The following is a 23,904-nucleotide window of genomic DNA, read 5'->3' as shown; positions in this document are numbered from 1 at the left end:
ACCTGTGTCCCCAGAGCATTAGTGTGGGCCTCTGATTACAAGTCCAGTGACATTACCACTACACCACCATCTCCCCATGCACACCCACAGTGCTGTTAGGGAGGGAGTTCCAGGATCTTGACCCAGTGATAATGAAAGAGCGACGGTATATTTTCAAAGCAGGGTGTGTGAATCAGAGAGGAATGTGGAAGTGGCATCTCATGCATCTGTTGCCCTTGCCTTTGACCTTGATGGTAGAGGTTGCAGGCTTGGAAGGTGCTGTCAAAGAAGTATGCTGGTATTAGACTACCGTGTGTAATAGAATAATGGAATAATAATCTCACCTGTATATACCACTGGTATACAGCAATGAATATAAGATCTTTACATTTATAAGAATGATTCATTGTAAAGAATCCCAAGAAGGCCTACCCTGGGGCATCTATCTCTAATTATTAAGCTACATAGAAATACATAGAAGTTACAACATGGCAACAAGCCATTCAGCCCAATGAGCTTGACCTTTACACCCCACACAAGAAAATTGTTAAAATTACATTTACCCTCCCTGTCCCTATATTTCCTTAAGTCCTGTCCCTTCAACCAATCTAACCTTGACTGTGGACAGACTTTCTGCTTTGAAATGAATTCCACAGCCTCACGTCAGAGTGTGTGAAGATGTTACTGCTCACCTCTGTTCTAAAGCTCTTATCTTTAATGTTGTACCTATGGTACCTCATTCTCGACTCTTCAACTGCAGTCTGCTTCTATCTACTCTGTTCCATTCTTTCATAATTCTAAACACTGCTAATACATCACCCCATGATCTAATACAACTGTTTTCTAATAATGTGTGTATATGAGTGTGTATATATTTGTTTAGACAAAATATTTTTATAACAGATAAAATGACAGTAAGGTGTTATTGCTGGGGTTTTGGGTACTTGATTACTTTCAGATAAATGTCAGTGTCTGAGAAGAGTAACTAGCAGGACCACGACAGATAATTTGACACTGAAATGGGAATGCATTAAAATGTTATATAGCTTCATTGTTTAGCTTGGATATGTGTGTGAGGGCAGAGAGAATCATCAACAAAAGCTGCTCAAACTTTTCTGCTAAAATTGTAGATATATCAGAATGCTACAAATACAAAGAATGAATATGCATTTTACAATACCTTTCACACCCACAAGATGCCCTCCCAAAGCACTTTACTGCCAATGAATTACTTTTAAAATGTAATCGTTGTTATTATGTAGGCAAACAACAGCCAATTTGTACACATTTATACAGCAATGAGAGGACCAGTTATTCTGCTTTGACAATGTTTGGTTGACTGGTCACCATTAACCAGGACACCAGGAGAATGCTCCCAACATTCCCCAAATAGCACTATGAGATCTTCCACATCCACCCAAAGAGGCAGGGAGGAACTCAACTTGACGTCTCATCTGAAAGATGGCACTTCTGACAATGCAGCACTTCCTACAGTACTTGTCAGGCTGTGGCTAGATCCTCCAGTGAGCTCAATCCACAGGAGTCAAAGGGGCAGGCAGGAAAATAGATCAGATCAGCCATGATCTCATCAAATGGCGGAGCAGAGCTGAGGGGTCGAATGGCCTACTCCTGCTCCTAATTCATACGTTTGCATGTTCCAGGCTGACAAGAGGTGGAAGGTGATTTTAGGTAGGACATCGGTAAGAAACTCTTCAAGTAAAGTCAGCTGGGCAGCAAAAGATTCATTCAGGCATCAGATAGGTGAGGTGGTGGTGGTGGAAAGAATTTCATTTTGTGCTGGATAAATAATGGAGTACTCTCGCTGAACTGTACTTATCCACTCAGAGCAGTTTGCTTGCCTATCCTATGGGCAGAAGAATGATACATGTCCTGGATCAACCTGCATTAAGAAATTGGGGGGGGTGTAAAATAAAGAGCAACTTCTGATTACCATAACACACTCTCATGAGTCTATGGTCCACTGGCTAATTACTTATATGCTGTTAACATGCTGTATAATTACAGATATTTGGATTCCCTTTCTCCTGAGCCCCAGCCCTCTGCCTTTGTATATTAATAATTAATTTGAAGAAAATGTAAAGTATGAAGCTGGGGTTTTAGCTGATCTTGGTAGTAATTATTTTTCGGACAGCACGTTCTGTTCACAGTTTATAAAGAGGAATCCGGTTTTGCTGCTTTTTAATGCTCATGCTTCTTTCAGATGTAGACAATGAATAATTAGCCAGGAGTTCCTTCATTAACGGGAGGATGCTATGGGTGAGGTGTTATCTACATATTTCGGATGAGTCAATGGTTCAGAATGTTGAAACTTCAGATATTCCCACCCAGACTTCAGTTATCATTTAAACTACGCGAGTATCAGTTGAACTGGCTTCTCTCAATTCACCACACAGCACTATCCTTGGAGAGAGTGCGGAGAATAAAGATCACAATGGTCTTCCAGGTAAGCAGATGACCCAATGAGTGCAGAGTGAGTGAGTGGTGGGTAGCAGACGCTCCCACAGGAGCTGTATTTAAAGCTCCTCTGCTTTGAGGGCTGTTCCCAAATGCTGGAGAGTGCTATTTGCCAGTGCAGTACGTGGGATCACATGAAGAGTCCAGCTCTCCATACATGGACTGTTCAGGGTAGCGTGCCAGGACGGCACAGAGGGACCCCGGAGTCTGATTCACTGAGAGCTGTCAGGCGGCAGCTACAGAAGACGTGTGGATAAAGAGTTCCCGGACACTTTGGAGGGGGTGGAGGGGGGAATTAAGATCGGCTCCCAGTGATGGACTTGCCTCTAGCTCTGAGACACTCTGTAGTGTTTTAGTGCAGAATCCGAGGAACCTTTTCCTGTGTGTGTGTGTGTGTGTGTTGGTGGGGGTGGGGGGGGGAGTTTTTTTTCCACAAAATTGGCCGACTTCACATCGTCAAAAATGACTGAGCGGTGCAGTATTTTAAGAGCTCTCTCGGCAGCTTTGTGCTGTTTCTATAGGAACTCCTACATTGGAGTCAAGGTACGTACTTGAATTCTTAACCGATCTGTCAGACAGAGCGCAGGACACAGTAAGGCAGTTTTTATTACTAGTGAACTATTCCCAAATATACTGTACAAGCGCCTGTGTAGAGCACCAAGGCTCCAAACTCCTGGAGCCTCAGACAGCACTTGTCAGCTCTGTGTCCCTTCCAGGGTCAACCCAGACAGCAGTGCTTTGTGAATGGGAGTTAGTTGTTGGAGGTTATGCAAAGTTGACATTTCTTATTAACCCCCGTGGTGCAGGCTCCATTCAAACTGCTCGGGTTAGTGTAAGAATCTTTTTGTTTGATATATATATATATATATATATATAACTGTACAGCTTGAATTATTAACTGGACCGCATCTATTTTTCGAGATGTTTTGGCTCTTATGCTCACCGAACTTGTTTGGCTTACACCACAATAAGCAATGTGCACAGCTCGGCTTTGGCATCAGGTTTTAATACTTCAAATAGCTGGAGAGGTTGTCATGGGAACTCTCCATTTAGTTTTAGCAGCAGCTCCTCTCCCGGGTGAGTGTTGGGGTATTATTAGTGTTGCATTGGGGGTCTGGGCCCAAGCAGCGTTTTTTGCAAAGGAATGAGATCAGATGGACCAAAAATAACCGCCGCACCAGATGTAAACTACAGGCTAAAAAAAAATCCCAATCGTTTAAAAATAAAGATTGGGCCGTTTTTTGTCGTAAGCCGAAAGGCATTGGTTCATCTTCCAACTGAAGCTGTGATTGGTGAGGAAAGGAATGGGTCTGTGAGACTTGTGTTAGCTAATGGCTGGAAACAAATGCACATTGTTGTATTTTTACACTGGACCTGGGGGCTGGTTTGTGTGTGTAGGGGTCTGGGGCTGGGGGCTGGGGGTGGGGGGGATGTTGGGGGTGGGCAGCCAGGGTCTTAAAAGGAGGAATCCATTCCTAGATGGGATTTGAATGCCTCTAATGGGCACAGTTTCTGGAGTTGGCCTCACAGAAGCCAAGTCACTTGGTTATCTGAAACAACACCCCCAGCCCCAGCCCCCACACCCCCAGTCCCAGCCCCCACACCCCCAGTCCCAGCCCCCGCACCCCCAGCACCCCCAGTCCCAGCTCCTGCGCTCTCAGCCCCCGCACCCCCAGCCCCCGCACCCCAAGCCCCAGCTCCCACACCCCCAGTCCCAGCCCCCGCACCCCCAGCCCCCCCAGTCCCAGCTCCTGCGCTCTCAGCCCCTGCACACCCAGCCCCCACACCCCCAGTCCCGGCACCTGTACCCCCAGCCCCCACACCCCCACCCCCGCACCCCCAGTCCCAGCCCCAGCCCCCGCACCCCCAGCCCCCGCACCCCCAGCCCTCGCACCCCAAGCCCCAGCTCCCGCACCCCTAGTCCAAGCTCCTGCACTCTCAGCCCCTGCACCCCCAGCCCCGGCACCCCCAGCCCCTGCACCTGCACCCCCCACGCCCCCACCCCAGCCCCCGCACCCCCAGTCCCAGCCCCTGCACCCCAAGCCCCAGCCCCCACCCCCCAAGCCCCAGCCCCCGCACCCCGCACCCCAGCCCCCGCACCCCAAGCCCCAGCCCCCGCACCCCAAGCCCCAGCCCCCGCACCCCCAGTCCCAGCCCCCGCACCCCCAGCCCTCGCATCCCAAGCCCCAGCCCCCGTACCCCCAGCCCCAGCCCCAGCCCCCGTACCCCCAGCCCCAGCACCCAGTCTCTGAGAGGATTTCAAAAGCAGTTCACAGGCTGAGAAGCTGCCTCATTTTCCAACCTTACTCCAACAGGGCAGTTTTTTTAAAAAAAATCCCTTTCATCCATGTTTCAGGATAAAGCTGCAACAAGAAAAAAGACAACCCCTCCACCCCACCCCACCCAGCCTTTTAAATCCCAGATGGACTGAATTCAAAAGCATGAGGTGCTTAATCACAGCCAGAAAGAGGTCTGTGAGACTGCTGTGTGTTTCATGTGGGTTTCTGTTAACGATTCCCAGCGGCACAAAGAAAATTGTCCTTCTTAAATGATTTTCCACTTGGGATTTGAGGTTTGAAAGCTCTGCGTGAGTGGAAGATATGAATGACAGGCCAAGGGATTTTAGTTTACAGATTGACAGGAAGGGAGAGACCTGTTGAGTGGTCAGATGTAAACTCATCATGATACTCATACAGGGTGGAACTTCAAGGGCAGAGATTGTCCGATAGCGCTGCTCTGTGTAGGATGTACAGCTTCCCTGACATTCATTACTTCATAGTGAGGCCACTGTTAGAACAAAGGCATTTCAGACCAGGGTTTATTTTGGTCAATACATAAAGGGTGTAAAATGATGAGTAATTCAATGTGAAGATTAGATTTTGACCACTGTAGTGAGACCCTGTGTCCTGTGACCTGAAGTCAGAGTGTACTGATTTTATTCGTTCATGGGATGTGGGTATCACTGGATAGGCCAGCATTTATTGCCCATCCATAGATGCCTTTGAAGGTGGTGGTGAGCTGCCTTCTTGAACCGCTGCTGTCAATGTGGTGTAGGCGCTCCCACAGTGCTGTTAGGGAGGGAGTTCCAGGATTTCGATCCAGCGACAGTGTGTGTCAGGATGGTGTGTGGCTTGGAGGGGAACTTGCAGTTGGTGGTGTTCCCATGCATCTACTGCCCTTTGGCCTTCTAGGTAGCAGTGGTCACAAGTTTGGAAGGTGCTGTCTGAGGAGTCTTGGTGAGTTGCTGCAGTGCATCTTGTAGATGGTACACACTGCTGGCACTGTGCATCAGTGGCAGAGGGAGTGATTGTTGAAGATGGTTGATGGAGTGCCAATCAAGCGGGTTGCTTTATTCTGGATGGTGTTGAGCTGGTGTTGGAGCTGTATTTATCCAGGCAAGTAGAGAGTATTCCATCACACTCCTGACTTGTGCCTTGGTAGACAGGCTTTGGGAGTCAGGAGATGAGTTACTCGCTGCAGGATTCTCAGCCTCTGCCCTGCTCTTGTAGCCACAATATTTATATGGCTAGCCCAGTTCAGTTTCTGGTCAATGTTAACCCCCAGGATGTTGATAGTGGGGGATTCAGCGATGGTAATGCCATTGAATGTCAAAGGGAGATGGTTAGATTCTCTCTTATTGGAGATGGTCATTACCTGGCACATGTGTAGGGCAATTGTTACTTGCCACTTATCAGCCCCAGCCTGCATATTTTCCAGGTCTTGCTGCATGCAGGCACAGATAGCTTCAGTATCTGAGGAGTTCTGAATAGTACTGGACACTGTGCAATATCAGCGAAAATCCCCACTTCTGTCCTTAATGGTGGAGGAAAATTATTGATGAAGCAGCTGAAGATGTTTGGGCCTAGGACACTACCATGAGGAACTCCTGTGGTGATGTCCTGGAGCTGAGATGATTGACCTCCAACAATCACAACCATCTTCCTTTGTGCTAGGTATGACTCCAACCAGCGGAGAGTTTTCCCCCGATTCCCATTGACATTAATTTTAACAGGACTCCTTGATGCCACACTTGATCAAATATCTCGATCAGGTCACCCCTCAACCTTCTCTTTTCCAGAGAAAAGAGCTGAGCCTTTACAATTTTCCCTGCTAGCTATAACCTCTCTGTTCTGGTACCATCCTTGTTGGAATCATTTTCGAGATGACACTGGCCATTTCTAAATCCTTGCACATCACTGTCCCTTTTTCAGGAAAACTCTTCTTCCAGCCCAACAACCCAGCCCGCAGCTCCAGATCGCTGTTTGTCCAAAACTCCCATTACACTTCAGTCCTCTGGAATTCTCTTCCCAGCTCATTTCACCTTTGATACCTCTCTCTGGGTTCAAGGGCCTTTTGAAGGAATTTGCCCACTGTTATGACACAGCAGTTGGTAAAGGCAACAATAACCCATAGACTTAAACAGACACCTGGCAAAGCACATTTTATCTTACGAATTCAAAAATGAGGTCCCTTTCAATTTGTTCCTTTGCAGATACAGTGGTAGGCTTATAGGCTTAGATCTTACATGCCTCTGACTTCCACACAGAAAACTCTTCTGTATATACCTGGCCTTCCCTTTGAAAGCAAATTCTCATTGTATCACCAGGCCCTTTGAACTCCACCTCTTCTAACAATAAAACCCCTTTCATAGTACCAATTTTATTAGTAATATATAAACATTGCTTGGTGTCTCCTAGTTAGGTGCAAGATTTCACCCCCCCCCCCCAGTCTTTGAATGGTTTATTCAACAAAATGCAAATGTCCCCTCTACCCTATTGTTTAACATCTCAAAACTACTACACATCAAAGCACCCAGACTAGCTGGCTTTAATCCAGTTAAGACACACAGACCCACACCCACAGACATAGACCCTACTACAAGTCTAATTTAAAATAATTTCCATTAACATTATATACATTAATATCTCTTCATGACACCACATTACCTCAGACATTCCATTAGGGTCACTTGTTGTATGTAAAGGGATTTGAAACCTATCTGAGAGGTGAGCTTAGCTGCTGTGAGAGAGAATTACCACCTCAATGTCCCCTCTGCAGCTGGGAGAGCTTATGGGGAAATTCACACTCCCAGCCTCAAGCACGGATCAGGAAATTGTGCATCCCCAACTGGTGATTTCCCACCCGTTTAATATTAATGTGTGAAAACTCATGGGCTGGGTGCCTAACTTCTTGACACATGGTCCTAATAGGCATCCTCTCAGCAGCAGGGACACCACAGCTGTATACGTAAACTCAGATCTCCGTGCCCTCTTTGACTTTGGCCTCCGGTCTTAAATCCCTTCATGCCCTGTCCATTCCTTGTGTAAAGCGCTCCGGGATGTTCTTTTACACAAGTAACTCCAGATTAATGGGGAGCTGCTTTGTTGCTATTGATGCGTCAGCTTCTGATTCTGTTTATTGTTTGTGCAAACATACTTACTATCCCTATTTCAAGAAAGATAAGATCTTAAATCCAAAAATGGGCCATTCAGCCCCCCAGTCCATACTGACATTTATGCTCCACTCGAGGCTCCTCCCAACTTTCCTCATCTAAGTCGATCATTGTAAACCTCTATTCCCTTCGCCCTCATATGTTTCCCCTTAAATGTATTTATGCTAATCGTTTCAACTACTCCCGGTGGTAGAAAGTTCCATATTCTCACCATTCTTTGGGTGAAGAAGTTTCTTCTGAATTCCCTATTGGATTTCTTGGTGACTATCTTCTATTGATGGCCTCTAGTTATTCTCTTGCCCACAAGAGGAAACATTTTCTCTCTATCCAGTCTATTAAAAGCTTTTGTTATTTTAAAGACCTCTATTAGGTCACCCCTCAGCCTTCTGATGGGTATGTTATACATAAGGTCATTGTTAAAGCATTTTTAAAAAAAAATAAATTCATTCTTGGGCTATGAGCACCACTAGCATTTATCACTGACTCTTAATTGCCCTTCAGAAGGTGGTGATTGACCTATTTCTCCTGAACTATTGCAGTCCGTGCACCGCGATATGTATCTGAGCCAGCGTGGTGTGTGAGTTGGAGAGGAACTTGGGGGTGATGATGCTCTGTGCCGGCTTTGCTGCTGTCGATCCTGCAGATAGTGCTCCTGTGACTGCAGTGTGCACTGCTAGTGGAGGGAAGCGGCTGTTTAAAATGGTGGGTGGGCTGCTGATCAAGCAGAATAGGTACAAAATGAACAGGTTAAAATGCTGGTGTTAGAACAACACAGATCAGGTAATCTCCTGAAGCACACAACTGATGGGGAAAAAAAAGTGTGAAGCACCCAAACTCTCCGGTGCTGAAATCTGGATGTATTCTGTCTGACTTTGTCTGGCATTCACATCCACCTGTATTTGTAGATGGAGCAAGCAGCCATTACGGGCAGCCGAAGCTCCATTAAAAACAGCATGTAGTGGGGCTACCCGATCACCTGTTGTTATTGTTGTGGAAATACAGTGAGGGGCAGGAGTTGTTTGTGCAGATTTACAACAGCTGGACCATTTTAATTTCGCTTTGATCCCTGTGGTTCCCCCCCATCTGCTTTGATTTTAACGTTGTTTTCAGTTTATATTGTAACCTAGTCAGAATCCTAGATGAGAGTTGGGGGTAGACCTTGAGTGGAAATGAATGTCAAAATGGAAAATGGGTGATGACTCAGCCATCACCCAATTTGTAATTTTGCACAGTTAAAATCTATCCCAAGTCTGTTAAAAGTTAATCAGCTCATGGTGCTGGGGGGGGGGTGATATGAGCCTGGATAGAGGATTGGCTACCTAACAGGAACAGAGTCAGGATAAATGGGTCATTTTCAGGTTGGTAAAGTGCAATGAGTGCCGCAGGGATCAGTGCTGGGGCCTCGAATATTTACCACCGATGTTAATGACTTGGATGAAGGGATAGACCATAGTATAACCAAATTTGCTGATGATACAAAGATAGGTAGGAAAGCAAGTTGTGAGGAAGAAGCAAAGAATTGGCAAATTGGTGGGTTAAGTGAGCGGGCAAAAAATTGGCAGATGGAGTATAATGTGGGAAAATGTGAACTTGTCCACTTTGGCAGGAAGAATAGAAAAGCAGAGTAATATCGAAATGGAGAGAGACTGCAGAATTCTGCGGGTCAAAGGGATCTGGGTGTCCTTGTACTTGAATCAAAAAAAGTTAGCATACTGGCACAGCAAGTAGTTAGGAAGGCAAGTGGAATGTTGGCCTTTATTGCAAGGAGGATGGAGTTTTAAAGTAGGGAAGGTTTGCTACAATTGTACAGGACATCAGTGAGACCCCACCTGGAGTACTGTGTACAGTTTTGGTCTCTTTACTTAAGGAAGGATATTCTTGCATTGGAAGCACTTCAAGAGAAGGTTCACCAGGCTGATTCCTGGGATGAAGGGGTTGTCTTATGAGGAAAGGCTGAGCAGGTTGGGCCTATGGCTCTTGGGGTTTAGAAGAATGGGAGGTGATCTTATTGAAACATAAAATTCTGAGGGGGCTTAACAAGGTGGATGCTGGGAGAATGTTTCCTATCGTGGGGGGATCTAGAACTAGGGGCTACATTTTAAAAATAAGGGGTCTCCCATTTAGGATGGCGATGAGGAGGAATTTCTTCTTTGAGGGTCATTAGTCTTGGGAATTCTCTTCCCCAGCAAGCAGTGGAGGCTGGGCCATTGAATATATTGAATATTTGAGTTAGGCAGATTGCTGATTGACAAGGGAATTAATGGGGTTATGGAGGGACAGGCAGGAGAGTGGAGAATCAGATCAGCCATGGCCTTATTGAATGGCGAAGCAGGCCTGATGGGCCGAATGGCCTACTCCTGCTCCTGTTTCTTATGATCTTACAAGCACATTCCCAAGAACACCAAAGTCTGATGCACTAATGTATTTGAGATGTACCAGGCTACATGAACAAAATAGTATTTTTATTTGTTTTTTTAAAAGTGCTAGAATTAGGAAATGCAACATAATAAGTTACATCACGTGAATGAACTAGAGAGTGAGATTAGACTGTAACTTGTGGATAGAAGCATTGGTGCAGAGTTGAAGGGCTGAATGGCCCATTTCTCTGTTGTAACGCTGATTCTCTGCATTGTATAAATCGGTGCCTTATCACATTGAGTGACAGGACTGCCTTGATACATAAACTGATGTGATGGCTCTCAGGCTCCAACCTTACACGTTGACGGAGCAGATTGAGACGTTTGATGACGTTATAGAAGGATAAAGGCTTTTAATTAGTGCAGCAAATGGTGTCAAAAGACGCAGATTGTGGAACCACAGGAAATTGTAAGCAGTAAATCACTGTGAGCAAACATCAATTAGAACAACACTTGTACATGTGATTATATTAACTCCCACTTCTGAGGCTGGATAGGAAACATCTGATTAAAGGTTCACTGTGCTGTCTCCCCGGGGCTCAGTGAGTCACCCAGTAAGGAACAGGCCTGTGCCAAATCACCTGTCAGGCCTTCGTCAGTGCAATCAATGTTCACCACATCATCTCTGCGTTAGGGATAAAACAAAAATCTGCCTGGGTTTCCACTGAGCTATCTGCCTTCCGTTCCATTCTCATTCGGGACTCCTTCCCTCTAATAGCGCCCCTGGCCTTCCAGTCTCTTGATCCGGGGCAATCTATAAATGTCACAACATCGAGAGAATGCATTGGCCCTTGTGAAAAGGTGGTATCGGATTTAAAAACAAACTGTCACCAGGCTGATCCCATTAAGGTCTTGTTTACAGAAACTATTGATGTTTTATCATCATTCTAGTAACTTGTCAGGGAACACACCAGGGACTATCTTCTTCCTGTTGCATGTGTAGATGCACTTCTTTATATCTGATTCCAGTTGAACCTTGATGAGATCGCTCCCTGTGGGAGGTGGACATGTAACTGCAGTTAACTGTTCTCTTACCCAACACAATGTGAATTCTACCAGTTGCCTCATTCTTACACCATCATAAGTTACATCTACTGTGGAGCATTTCCATGAACTGACTGAAGAACAACAAGTTGCATTTATATAGTGCCTTTAATGCAGTAACATATCCCAATGTGCTTCACAAGAGCATTATTAAACAGAATTTGACACCAGGCCACATACCCCCCACCTCCACCTCCCCCAATGTGATGAGTTACTCACCCCCTGACTCCCCAAAGCCTGTCCACCATCTACAAGCCACAAGTCAGGAGTGTGATGGGATACTCCCCACTGCCTGGATGAGTGCAGCTCCCATAACACTCAAGAAGCTTGACACCGTCCAGTACAAAGCAGCCCGCTTGATTGGCACCACATCCACAAACATTCATCCCTCCACCACCAATGCACAGTAGCAACAGTGTGTACCATCTACAAGATGCACTGCAAGAACTCACCAAGGCTCCTTCGACAGCACATTCTAAACCTACGACCAGAACCACCTAGAAGGACAAGGGTAGCAGACACATGGGAACACCACCATCTGGAAGTTCCCCTCCAAGTCACTTACCATCCTGACCTGGAAATATATCACCGTTCTTTCACTGTCGCTGGGTCAAAATCCTGGTACTCCCTTCCTAACAGCACTGTGGGTGTACCTATACCACATGGACTGCAGTGGTTCAAGAAGGCAGCTCACCACCACCTTCTCAAGGGCAATTAGGGATGGGTAATAAATGCTGGCCCAGCCAGTGAAGCCCACATCCTGTAAATGAATTTTTTAAATTTACGGCATTATTAGGACGGATGACCAAAAGCTTGGTCAAAGAGGTCAGCTTTAAAGAGTGTCTTAAAGGAGGAGAGAGAGATAGAGAGGTGCAGGGAGGGAATTCCAGAGTTTAGGATTACCTCAACTTAAGAGGTACCTGAAGGCACAGCCACCAGTGGTGGGGCATCAGGGATGCATAAGAGGCCAGAGTTAGAAGAGCGCTAATATCTCGGAAGGTTGTAGGGCTGGACTCGATATAGGTCAACGTGCGCAGGGATGGTGGGTAAATGGAACTTGAAATTCGGACACTGGTAGCAAAGTTTTGTATAAGCTTGGTATAATCCACTGACTTGTATCAGTATGACTGACTGACATTCTTCAGAATCTCTGTTTGTCTCTTGCTTTCTGTGGCTGTAAGTCAGTGATGTAAATCTTAAAACTGAACATTAAAAAAAATAGAAGTAGTATTAGACCATTCGGCCCCTCGAGCCTGCTCTCCCGTTCAATATGATCATGACTGATGATCGACCTCACTTTCCTGTCCACTCCATATTTCCATTTGATTCCCTGAGAGATCAAAAATCTACGGATCTCTGTCTTGAACACACTGAACGATGGAGCATCCACAACCCTCTGGGATAGAGAATTCCAAAGATTCACAATCCTCTGCGCATGAGCATTTCTTCTCATCTCAGTCCTAAATGATTGACTGCTTAACCTAAGCCCTCCCCTGCTGTCCTAAAGTCCCCAGCCAAGGGAAACAACCCCTCAGTATCTACCCTGTTGAGCGCTTGGTCACCTGTGCCTAGAAAAGAGGGGTGACCCCATACAGGTGTTCAAGGTTATGAAAGGCCAGCTGTAGACATGTTTCCACTCGTGGGTGAGACTGAAACTAGGGGCCATAAATAGAAGAATCACCAATAAATCCAATGAGGAATTCGGAAGAAATGTTTTGACAGAGAGTGGTTAGCATGTGGGATTTGCTACCACAGGCAGTAGCTGTGGTGAATTGTATAGATGCATTTACAGGGAAGCTAGATAAACACATGGGGGAGAAAGGGATGGGGCTGAGACGAAGAGTGGTGGGAGAAGGGTTGTTAGAGCATTAACAGCAACATGGACCTGTTGAGCTGAATGGCCTGTTTCTGTGCTGCATTTTGTGATAGTTTGACAAGAATAGAGGCAGTTTATACTCTTAAATTCTTTTTAAAAATTGTAATGGAGAGAATGACTCAACAGACTGTTGTCAAGATTCCATTCCTAATTTTGATTGATTGAGTTGAAGTGGCAATAAATCTGTAAATCGTTTTTCTTTTACTCGCGAGACGTGAGCATCAGGGGCAAAGCCAAGCCCTAGTCTCCCTTCAGAAGGGTGGTAGGCTGCAGCCTGTCTGATGAAGATACTCCCAGTTGTGTACTTTCTACTGGGATTTCCATATATAACCTACGCCGTGTATGAGCACTGGAGCACCACTGGAGGGCACCATAGTGCTAGGACACCGGCATGGAGTTTAACCCATTCTTCGGCATCGGAGGGACCAGGCCTGCGTATGTGTGTGGTTTCAGGGTAGCTTTCCATTATGTCAATTCAACTGTTTTTTCTCTATTTTCCTTGAGGGAAAAGGAAACTAATCTCCTTCAAAGAACCAGGATGGGCACATGAGATCAAATGGGCTCTTGCTGTGCAATATCACTCTATGGTTCAAACTTGTAACCAAACAAAGTATCACTGTTAGGATGTTTTCCTCACCTTTTGTTCTCTGTAGAACTCAGTGTACATCTCATGACGTATGAACCCACTGAGTCATTAATGGAACGTTCAGTTATATTGAAAAAAAGTAATTGATGTGTTTTGAGTTAGACCTTCAGGGAGTCTGAGAGAGGGTGGGTGGGTTGGGGTGGGGGGGGGGGGATGAAATATGTAACCACACAGCAGGGACCTGGAATTCAGCAGCTACCCTTTTCACTTAGGTCTGCCTGCTGGAGTTGCCAAGTCTCACTGAAAGCATCCTCGCAGGTCTGATCGCTTGACGGCAGCAGCAGCTGGGAGGTCCCGTGTCCCATTCCGGGAGACTCCCCGGCAGCCAACAGAGTTGGCCCAGCCCAGTGAGAGCTTGTGTCGCCAATCAGACGGAAGAGCTGCTTGTGACTGGGCATTCTCCTGGGTGAGGGAGGGATGAGGGGAAATGGGAATTGACTTGGAAATTCCAGCGGTGGCGGGGAGGAGGGGGAGGGGAGGGAGGGAGGCCCCAGGTTAAAAACAGCTAACCTCATTGTTTTCCTTAGGGATTGTATGAGTATCCTGCCAAAACTATGGTGGAGACTGAGAGAACCTGCAGAATTCAGGCTCCAGGTTTCTGACCCCGGGACTGGGTTTGCGAAGGAATGGCTTGCGTTTTTACATGGCCCAGTTGCCGCTTTCAGAGAAACCTCAAAGCACTTCATCACACGGAATAAGTTATTTTAAAGTGCATTGACTGTTGTTATATGGGCAAATGATACTGGAGTGGCGCAGGAGAGAAATCTGCAGTCTGTGTCTGGCTGTGGTCCCTTTAAGCTGATGAAGCTCCAAGGAACTGGGTGTAAGATCTGGTGTACAGACACAGGGTCAGACTGAAGATGCAGAGATCCCACAGTTATTTCCCTGAGCTAAACAGGACTTGAAAATATTAGGAATGGAAAGTTTACTTTGTCCTTGCTGATATTTTGTCGGTAACTTAAGAGGTGCAAGTTTGTCAAGAGGTGAGACGTAGCCAGTGACAGAGATGCGATGACTCTTGAAAACATCCTGTTATTACTGTAAAAGCAGAGATGGAATGACAAATGAACCAAACAGCGATAACGAGCTAAACACTGGCCCACTCCGGTATTTTGTTGAACTCATAACTAAGCGTAAGTGAATTATCAGCTCATTAAACTGACAGTAATGGAGAGGAAGTTGCATCAGGAATCAGAATCACTCATAATGCTCAATGACAAACCAGGCCACAGAGACAAACACACAGATATATAAGCACAGATAGATATATATATATATGTGTGTATAACACACACCATTTATATGTGTATTTATAGACACACTTATTCAACTGAAATTAGCTATATAAATACATACATACACACTCCACACAAACTCACAACTGATGTTAACTTGCAGGATTGAATGTGCCTTCTTTGTCTCTCTTGTCAATTTTCTGCTTCTTACCTTTGTTCCAAGAAACAAGAGGGTAGATACAAGCATCAGTTGTTACATCTCCAAGCAACAGTCAGAATCATATAAAGTTGCTCGTGGGTAATGATACATTTATGGCATCGAGGCAGATTTTTGAGAGCTGTGTGCAGGGCATATAATTGCACATGAAATATGCAGTGAAGGAAATTAATTTTTTGTGACTAATATAATTAAGTCAACAAAGCGCCAATAAAAAACACCATTAGCAGCTCGGGAGCAGATGCTTTCCTGTGGCCAAACTGTGAGCAGAGCAGTTAGTGCCTGATCTGACAGCATTAGCCCAATTGAATCTAGGGTATGGGCAACTGTTAGTCATTAACAGTGACCCAGCGCAGTCTCCTGTGGCTATTGATTTGAGATTAAAAAGGATGGGCAAAGCACCAGCTGGAAAATGGGATCTGCGGCCATACACGCCTTTGGATTCCGTGCTGGCTCAAGGAGAGAATCCGATCAAAGTGCGGAGGGGCCACCTGCTGGTAACGGGCATGAGAATTGGATGGAAGGCTTCGGATTGACTCTCTGATGTTTCTGCTCTTTTGTTTTTCAGTTCTCAAAGGAAAGGTACATTATGGATTCAACACCTGAGAAGCTGAGGAAGGAGCTGGAGGAAGAGCTGAAGTTGAACAGCGAAGACCTGCGAAGCCATGCCTGGTACCACGGCCACATTCCCAGGAAGGTACGCTGCTAGGCATTGCTGGTTTCATTTTGCACCGTGCCACTTACTTTCTCCTTTGAGCTGCGACTGTTCACTTGAATACTTTGCATAGTGCTGCTAGAAATTACCACAGAAATGAGACGAAGTTTCCTCTGTAAGACTCCTCCAGAGCTCCCATATGGTTTTGAGTCAGTCTAGACTTTATAGTATCACTTAACACTGATTATTTCAATATAAGCGATGAGATCATTTTCCCCAGAGCCCCAGTCTCGCAATGCTTTGTGCTGGTTTATAAATGAAAAAAACGTGATCACATTAAACCAAAATTGCCTTTTATCTTTTAAGCATCAAGTTAGAAGCCTTCCATGATCGCTCAGAGGTAATTTTTCTGGGTTCAAAGCTGGCCTTTACCAGGAGCACATAACAGGGGTTGTTATGTTACGCGCTCTTTGTAATCCTAGTCTAACACTTCCTTCTAGTGATCTGAAGGACTGAATGTCAGGCACGGGTTATAACGAACGGCCAGTAACGGCCAGTTTACCTGAAGTGAAATGGACCTCGCCCCTTCTCTCTCCCACCTGCACAGCTCGAGGGGGCCGCAGGGGCTGATTCTGAGCTGTTGCTGAAAGGAATGAGCTCAGCTGAGTGAAGCTCCTCCACTTGGAGGGAATAACAACAGCATCAGCTACCTGCATTTACAGTGGAACATGCCGAGGCATTAGGGGCTTATGTTCCCTTGAGCAGAGGAGATTGGGTAGCGATCTGACCGAGGTATTTAAAATGTTGTAAGGATTTGAAAGGGTAGATATGGAGAAACTGTGCACTGCAGGGAGCGGTGGGGCTGGGGGTGTGGCGGAGGGAAGGGTCTGGGTGTGGGTGATGAAGGGGGGAATCCAAGATGAAGGGGCATAATCTCAAAATCGGAGCCAGGTAATTCAGTCCAGCATTTGGGAATTTAGTCTCCCCCGACTCAAATGTACAGGTGGGGAGATTATTTTTGTGGGATCATTTTGAAATTGAAGATGAATGGTTGAGTGCATCTATTGTGTACATTTACAAAAATATATATGGTTACTCCATCTGAGGTACTGGTTCCTCGCTGGGCATCGTGACAAAGGAACGGATATATTTGTTAGAGCGGGTGGCAGCACAGATTCATCAGTATGACACTGGGGCTTAGGGGTTTAAACCATGAGGACAGGCTGCAGAAACTTGGTTTGTATTCAGTTAAGTATTGAAGATTGAAAGGTAATCTACCTGACGCATTTCAAATACTAAAACAGTTGATTGTAGAGAAACTACTTTCTCTCGTGAAGGAATCCAGAATGGGGGGGGACCTAATCTTAAAATTGGAACAAGGCCTTTCGGGAGTGAAATCGGGAAGCACCTTTGGTAAAAACCTGGGAAAACTCGCTCCCTAAAAGCTCTGGACGCTGGAGTTAATTGGAAGTTTCAATATTGAGAGTGCTAAGTTTTTGTTTGGTAAATTTATCAAAGGAAATGGAGCCAAGGCGGGAAATTGGAGTTGGGGTACAGACCAACCATGATTAAATTGAATGGTGGAGCAGTTTTGGGGAACGGAATAGCCTCTTCCTGGTCCTCATGTTCAATTTGGTTTTGTTTACTGCTGTAGGTGAAACATCCAAAGAGCTACCAGCTTCTTGAGTGCTGAATATATTGCAAGCTGTTACAATGGATGATGTAATGATAATGTGTCGCCCAGCTTGTGAATAGGTGTCCTTGTGCCCACTCGGTCATGCTGACAAGTGTCTGTGTTTGCAGGTGGCAGAGAGCCTAATTCAGAGAGATGGAGACTTCCTGATCCGTGACTCCCTCTCCAGCCCCGGAAACCAGGTGTTGACCTGTCAGTGGAAAGACACCCCTCACCATTTCAAAATCACCAAGGTGATGGTCAGGCTGAACGGAGGCTACAGCCGCCTGCAGTACAAGTTTGAGCGAGAGAGCTTTGACAGCATCCCTGCCCTAGTCAGGTGCTACGTGGGGAATCGCAAACCGGTCTTTGAGCAGATCGGAGCCATCATTTTCCAGCCCATAAATCGGACCCTCCCGCTGAGGTGCATGGAGGAGAAATACGGGATGTCTGCTCCGGTCCGGCAGCAGTCCTGCGGCACGCCAGGTGAAAAACTGGACGTGGGAAAGCGACTGAGCTTGAATGTGTCAAATGGACCAAATCAGGAGCGGATGCTGTCAGCAGGAAACCTCTTGAGGTGGGTTTCCTGAAAGGAAAGAATTCATTAACTGCCGCAGATTAAGATTCAAATTATGTTTCTGCCTTTCTGTTTAATAGCAATGTATAAAATTTAAACTGTGCATCACACCATGCCCGGAAATCTCTCAGTTACTTTGAATAAGAGTTAGTCACTACGCTTTAGCTCAGAGTTGCAGTTCCCTGAACCGTCACTAGTGCAGCATCAGCTCTTACAGATCCAGTATAAAAATAACTTCGTGCGCTGGTTTTTTCTTTAAACACAACCACGGAACGAGCTTTCCATTTAAAGAATCTGTCTTGCCTGTTGCTGTTTGGATGTTTGAACGGTTTCCTGTTTGGATTTGTTGTGCTTGGCTTTGCAAAGTAAAGGCTTAAACAGACAGACATGCAAACTCTCTTCTCCATCAACCCCCTGCCCCTCCATCCTCTCTAATCCCTGATTCAGGAACACCCCAGAGCAGACAGGGAGGGAATTCGGGTGCATCAACACAAACAGCAGTAGGCGTGCTGAGCGTTACAGCCAGGCCGGGCGGGGGTTGGGAGAACTTCGACTAATTCACATCCCCCTCCCCATCCCCACCCACATCCAACCCCACCACTTTTTTCATTCATGGGATGTGGGCTTCACTGGCTGGGCCAGCATTTATTGCCCATTCCTGATTTCCCTTGAGAAGGTGGTGGTGAGCTGACTCCTTGAACCGCTGCAGTCCATGTGGTGTAGGTACACCCACAGTGCTGTTAGGAAGGGAGTTCCAGGATTTTGACTCAATGACAGTGAAGGAACTGCGATATATTTCCAAATCAGGATGGTGGGGGGAATTTCCAGGTGGTGGTGTTCCCATCTATCTGCTGTCCTTGTCCTTCTAGGTGGTAGTGGTCGTGGGTTTGGAAGGTGCTGTCTAAGGAGGCTTTGTGAGTTCCTGCAGTGCATCTTGTAGATGGTACACACTGCTGCTACTGTGCGTCAGTGTTTGTGGATGTGGTGCCAATCAAGCAGGCTGCTTTGTATTGGACAGTGTCAAGCTTCTTGAGTGTTGTGGGAGCTGCACTCATCCAGGCAAGTGGAGAGTATTCCATCACACTCCTGACTTGTGCCTTGTAGATGGTGGACAGGCTTTGAGGAGTCAGGAGGTGACTTACTCTCCACAGGATTCCTAGCCTCTGACCTGCTCTTGTAGCCACTGTACTGTTACATATTATTACGAACATTATTATGAAATGGATTTTGTCAATGAATCTTTTCCCATTCAAACAATTCCAGTCTCCAAATTGTTAGCGCAGGACCCATGGCACTCAGCACAATGGCAAGTCATTCTGTCCAATGCCTGGGGCATGAGGAGTATGGTAGTAGACTATCTACTCTAGTCCCACTTCCCCCTGCTCTTTCTCTGTATCCTTTGATATTTCCTTGCTCCTCAATTTAACTCTGTCTTAGACCTTCTGGGTGGGAAAAATTGCCATTAAACCCATAGTTTAACATTATTATAGTATATTAATTTTGCGAAGACCAGTAGATTGGGGAAGGGTAAAAGGTCTTTAGACCATTAAACTCTGTCTACTAGTACCCTTTTATCCATTAAGATATGCAACCAAAATAAAGCTTGGTAGTACAGAACTTGAGTATTGCTGAAAGGAGAGAGATTTCTTATTAAAGCTTTTCACCGTGCACTCACCAGGACAATTCACAAGAAAATGCCAATGTCAGGGGGAAACAACATGCGTATAATTTATAAATATGTTAAAAACAGCATAAACATGTTGTTTCCCCGTCACTGGTATTTTCTTGCGAATTGTCCTGGTGAGTGCACGGCGAAAAGCTTCGGCGAGAAATGTCTCTTTTTCTCAGCAAAAAAGTGGAATTGAAGTGGATGGAATTGGATAGCCAGCTGCCTTTTCACTATCTCCCTGAATTTGAGTGTATTACTTTGAGCTAAATGGACAGGAAAAGGATTCCTTGCCAGGGCTCTTCCCACACAGTTCTTTACCATCAGGTTACTAATTCAACTTTTTACAAGGAAACTCGTCCTTAAGTCACTTGTGTAACCCTCTGAATAATCCGGTTAAAATGAAACAACTCCGTGTTAATTATTGATTCTCAGCTTTTCCAACCTAATCTGTGTGACCTTAGTCCTTGAAAAGATTTGTATTGTTGTAGCACTTTAAAATGACGTCATTTTCCCATCTTTGACCTTGGGGATTAATGTCTTTGTAGCTGTTTTAATCAAGGATGTGCAACAGGTTAAGTTGTTGATTTTTTTTTCCCATACTGGGGTTTGTTTCAGATCTTATGTTGAATTCCTTCAGCTATATCATGGGGATTCAGTACCTTTATGTTTTTATAGGCAGCTTAACAGCTCCCTTCGTCTTCAGGTGCCTGTACTCAGCACTGTCCCAGTGCTTGAGATGTGAGCAACAGAAGGTTCCTGTTGAAAAGTACTTGCGTTCCCATGCACTAGTTTGGCAAAGTTTTAAAGTGTGGTCAGGCAGCACACATACAGGCTTTTTTAAAAAAAACTTTCCTTTCTCTGCCACCCATAGGAATAAAGACAAGAGTGGGAGCCAGCCTGCGAGTCTCGACTATGTACAGGATAGACGACAGCCCTTGAAATCCCATCAATCGGAAAGCTACCTTCCTTTGGGTGAGTTTGGAATCAGTCGCAGTTTTAGACAGCGGCAGCACCGGAGCTGTGCGTAACTCTTTGAAGACTTCACCAGCTGAAAGTCCTCAATACTTATCGTTCTGTGCTTAAAAATGACTATGCAGCATTAACCAAATTTTTTACCGTGTTCAGTGGTCAGTGTCGACCTGTATGTTCATGCCTTGAAGAGTTTGCTGCTTATGCTTCAGCATTGTACCGAATGTAATGTGCAAAGGTTGTTGCTATACTGAAACTAATAGATACTCAGATTATAGTCATTGTAATACCTACTAACAGCAAACCAAAGCATTTAGTTTATTTTATTTGTTCATGGGACGTGGGCGTCGCTGGCTAGGTCAACAATTATTTATTGCCTATCCCTAATTGCCCTTGAGAAAGTGGTGGTGAGCTGCCTTCTTGAGTCGCTGCAGTCCATTGTCAATACCATAATCATCCAGTTATTTGCCTGTAATTTTTAAATACAGCCGTACGCCATTTTAAGTAAAACCAGAAAATGCTGGAAAAACTCAGCAGGTCTGGCAGCATCTGTGGAGAGAGAAACAGAGTTAACATCTTGAGTCCCTATGACTCTTCTTCTGCTGAGTTTTTCCAGCACTTTCTGGTTTTATTTCAGATTTCCAGCATCCGCAGCATTTTGCTTTTACTCCATTTTACGTAGTCCCAAATAGAGTAATTTCGTGATTAAATAGTTTTTAAAATTACTGCCCTTTTTTTGCTTTATGTACTACCTATCCCGTTATAAGGTAGTTGGGAACCAGATGCAAATGTTTATTTGTAACCATCTGCATAGTTACAGGCTGGGTGAAATAGCAAAATTGCTGTTTCCCCATTCTCCAGCTTAGGTTTTGGTCTCCCCATTGGTCATTTTAAGGGAAGGAACAAATTAACATGAGTGAGTAGAGGGGCAATCGATCTTGCAAAAATATGCCACTTATATCTTGGGGATGTATTTTGTAGCTTTGTTTTAGAGCAGTCAGGAAAAACAAAATCCTTCCCTCTCTGGTTCTTTGCCATATCAATAGGAATTGTGTTTTGTTTGTTTTGTGTTTATGTTACGTGTTGAGGCTGGAAATCCTGGGATGGAAATGCATCTCCTGATATTATAGACATTGAAATGGGAAAACTTCCTTTGATTTAAGTAGTTTTGATTTAAGTAGTGGTTTACAGGAACGTATCTACTACTTAAACTGGAGTATTCCTGTATATCCTATAGAAGAAAGAAACTATATTTATATAGCATCTTTCACAACTTCAGGATATTACAAAATACTTTGCAGCCAAATAATCACTTCTTGAAATGTAGTCACTGTTGTGATTATAGGAAGCACACAGCAAGATCCCACAAAGAGCTATTCGATGAAAATCGCCTTTTTTATTGGCAATGATGTTGATTGAGGGATAAATATTGCCCTGAACACTGGGAATAGTTCCCCTGCTCTTCTTTGCCATGGGATATTTTATGCCCAGCTTAGAGGGCAGACGGGGCCTCAGTAGAACATCTCATCCAAAGACAGCACCTGTGACAGCGCAGCACTCCCTCAGTACTGCACTGGAGCATTAGCCCAGGTTTATGTGCAACCCTTTCACTCTGAGACAACAATGCTACCCACTGAGTCACAGCTAACACTGGCTATTACTACACCTAATCTACTCCTGCACTATTCCCCTCTTCTTTACTCACAGGAATGAAACTTCCGCAACAACCTCAGCCACAACACCAGCCTCAGCAACAGCAGCACAAGGGAATGGAAGGAATGGCACGCATCAAGTCCCCAGTGTTTAGAACAGGCAGCGAGCCCGCTCTCAGCCCAACGTTTGTCCGAAGCCCCACTTTGGAACTGCAAGCTGGGGAAGCACTCAGAGGGTCTGACAGTCAACTCTACCCCAAACCGCCCCCAAAGCCCAGCAAGGTGCCTTCACTAAGAATGCCACCCTCCCCTTCATTAATGAATGATCCTGACAGAGGCAAGTATGGTGAGATGAGCGCTGGCACCCCAGAAAGGGGCAATTGCTACTGTGAACCAAAACATGATGCCTCAGTGGAGCACGCAGGGACAGATCAGTATTTATTCCAGTCTGACAGTTTTGTAGAAAGATTAAAAACTGAGGAAGCACCAAAGATCTCCTTTCAAAGATCCAAATCTGTCCTCAGCATTTCAGACGAAAGCCCATTTCACTTCATTATGTCTCCTGGGGAAGATGAGGAAGAGGCCAGTAACCCAGCCTTGTTTGGACCCTTCTTTGAAAGTGTCTCGTGCTTTAAGCCCAATGACTTCAAATCAAAATTGCTTCCTGTTGACAACAAGCCCCTGGACACCTGGGTGATCAGACGCGTCAAAGAGCTGTTGGCCAATAATGACCCCACAACTATTGCCAAGTACATCCTGAAAGTGGACTGCCAGGTAAGAATTTGTGTTTTTAAAAAAAAAAAAATTCACACCGCAGATTTATAAAGATGCATAATTCCATCTGACTTTACAAGTCTTTGTATTCAGAGTAATAAGTCCAACAACCTGGCTGTCAGGGAGGCTACATAAAGGTAAAAGCAAAATATTTTGGATGCTGGAAATCCAAAATAAAAACAAAGTGCTGGAAATACTCAGCAGGTCTGGCAGCATCTGTGGAGAGAGAAGCAGAGTTAACATTTCGAGTCCGTATGACTCTTCTTCAGTTCTGAAGAAGTCATATTGGACTCAAGACGTTACCTCTGTTTCTCAGTCCACAGATGCTGCCAGACCTGCTGAGTATTTCCAGCACTTGGCCTCATAAAGGGTCAGCTGGACTCTTACAAGGAAGATGTCATTTGACCAATTTTGATTGAGACTGATCAAGTGAACCCAACCATCTGAAGAGCAATTTGCTAAAAGTGTTTAAAAATGATGACCCCCCCTTGGTTGTGGTTTACAATTACAGGAGTTGACGGAGTGTGGGGTCAGAGTGGTGGAGGAATGGGGAATGTGTTGATTGTTTTGAGGTCACTGTGCTCCATTCATTTTG

General features: G+C 45.3%; 1 protein-coding gene across 4 annotated transcripts in view; it reads left to right on the top strand.

Annotated features, from left to right (window-relative positions):
* The window catches only part of bcar3 (BCAR3 adaptor protein, NSP family member), a 164,100-nt gene that overhangs the window by 126,945 nt on the left and 13,251 nt on the right, over nucleotides 1-23,904 (top strand). For 2 of the 4 annotated variants that reach the window (XM_078560802.1, XM_078560803.1), the window contains 4 exons: nucleotides 15,910-16,038; nucleotides 17,800-18,245; nucleotides 20,786-20,886; nucleotides 22,591-23,309. In XM_078560802.1, the coding sequence (XP_078416928.1) occupies nucleotides 15,910-16,038; nucleotides 17,800-18,245; nucleotides 20,786-20,886; nucleotides 22,591-23,309 (1,395 nt within the window). Of the gene's footprint in view, nucleotides 1-2,335; nucleotides 2,444-2,875; nucleotides 2,998-15,909; nucleotides 16,039-17,799; nucleotides 18,246-20,785; nucleotides 20,887-22,590; nucleotides 23,310-23,904 lie in introns of those variants that run through there. The other 2 variants (XM_078560804.1, XM_078560805.1) reach the window with 2 other exon arrangements.

Source organism: Cetorhinus maximus, chromosome 17 (assembly GCF_964194155.1).
Source record: "Cetorhinus maximus chromosome 17, sCetMax3.hap1.1, whole genome shotgun sequence".
Taxonomy (NCBI): Eukaryota; Metazoa; Chordata; class Chondrichthyes; order Lamniformes; family Cetorhinidae; genus Cetorhinus; species Cetorhinus maximus.
This window is presented reverse-complemented; position numbering and strand designations above follow the sequence as displayed.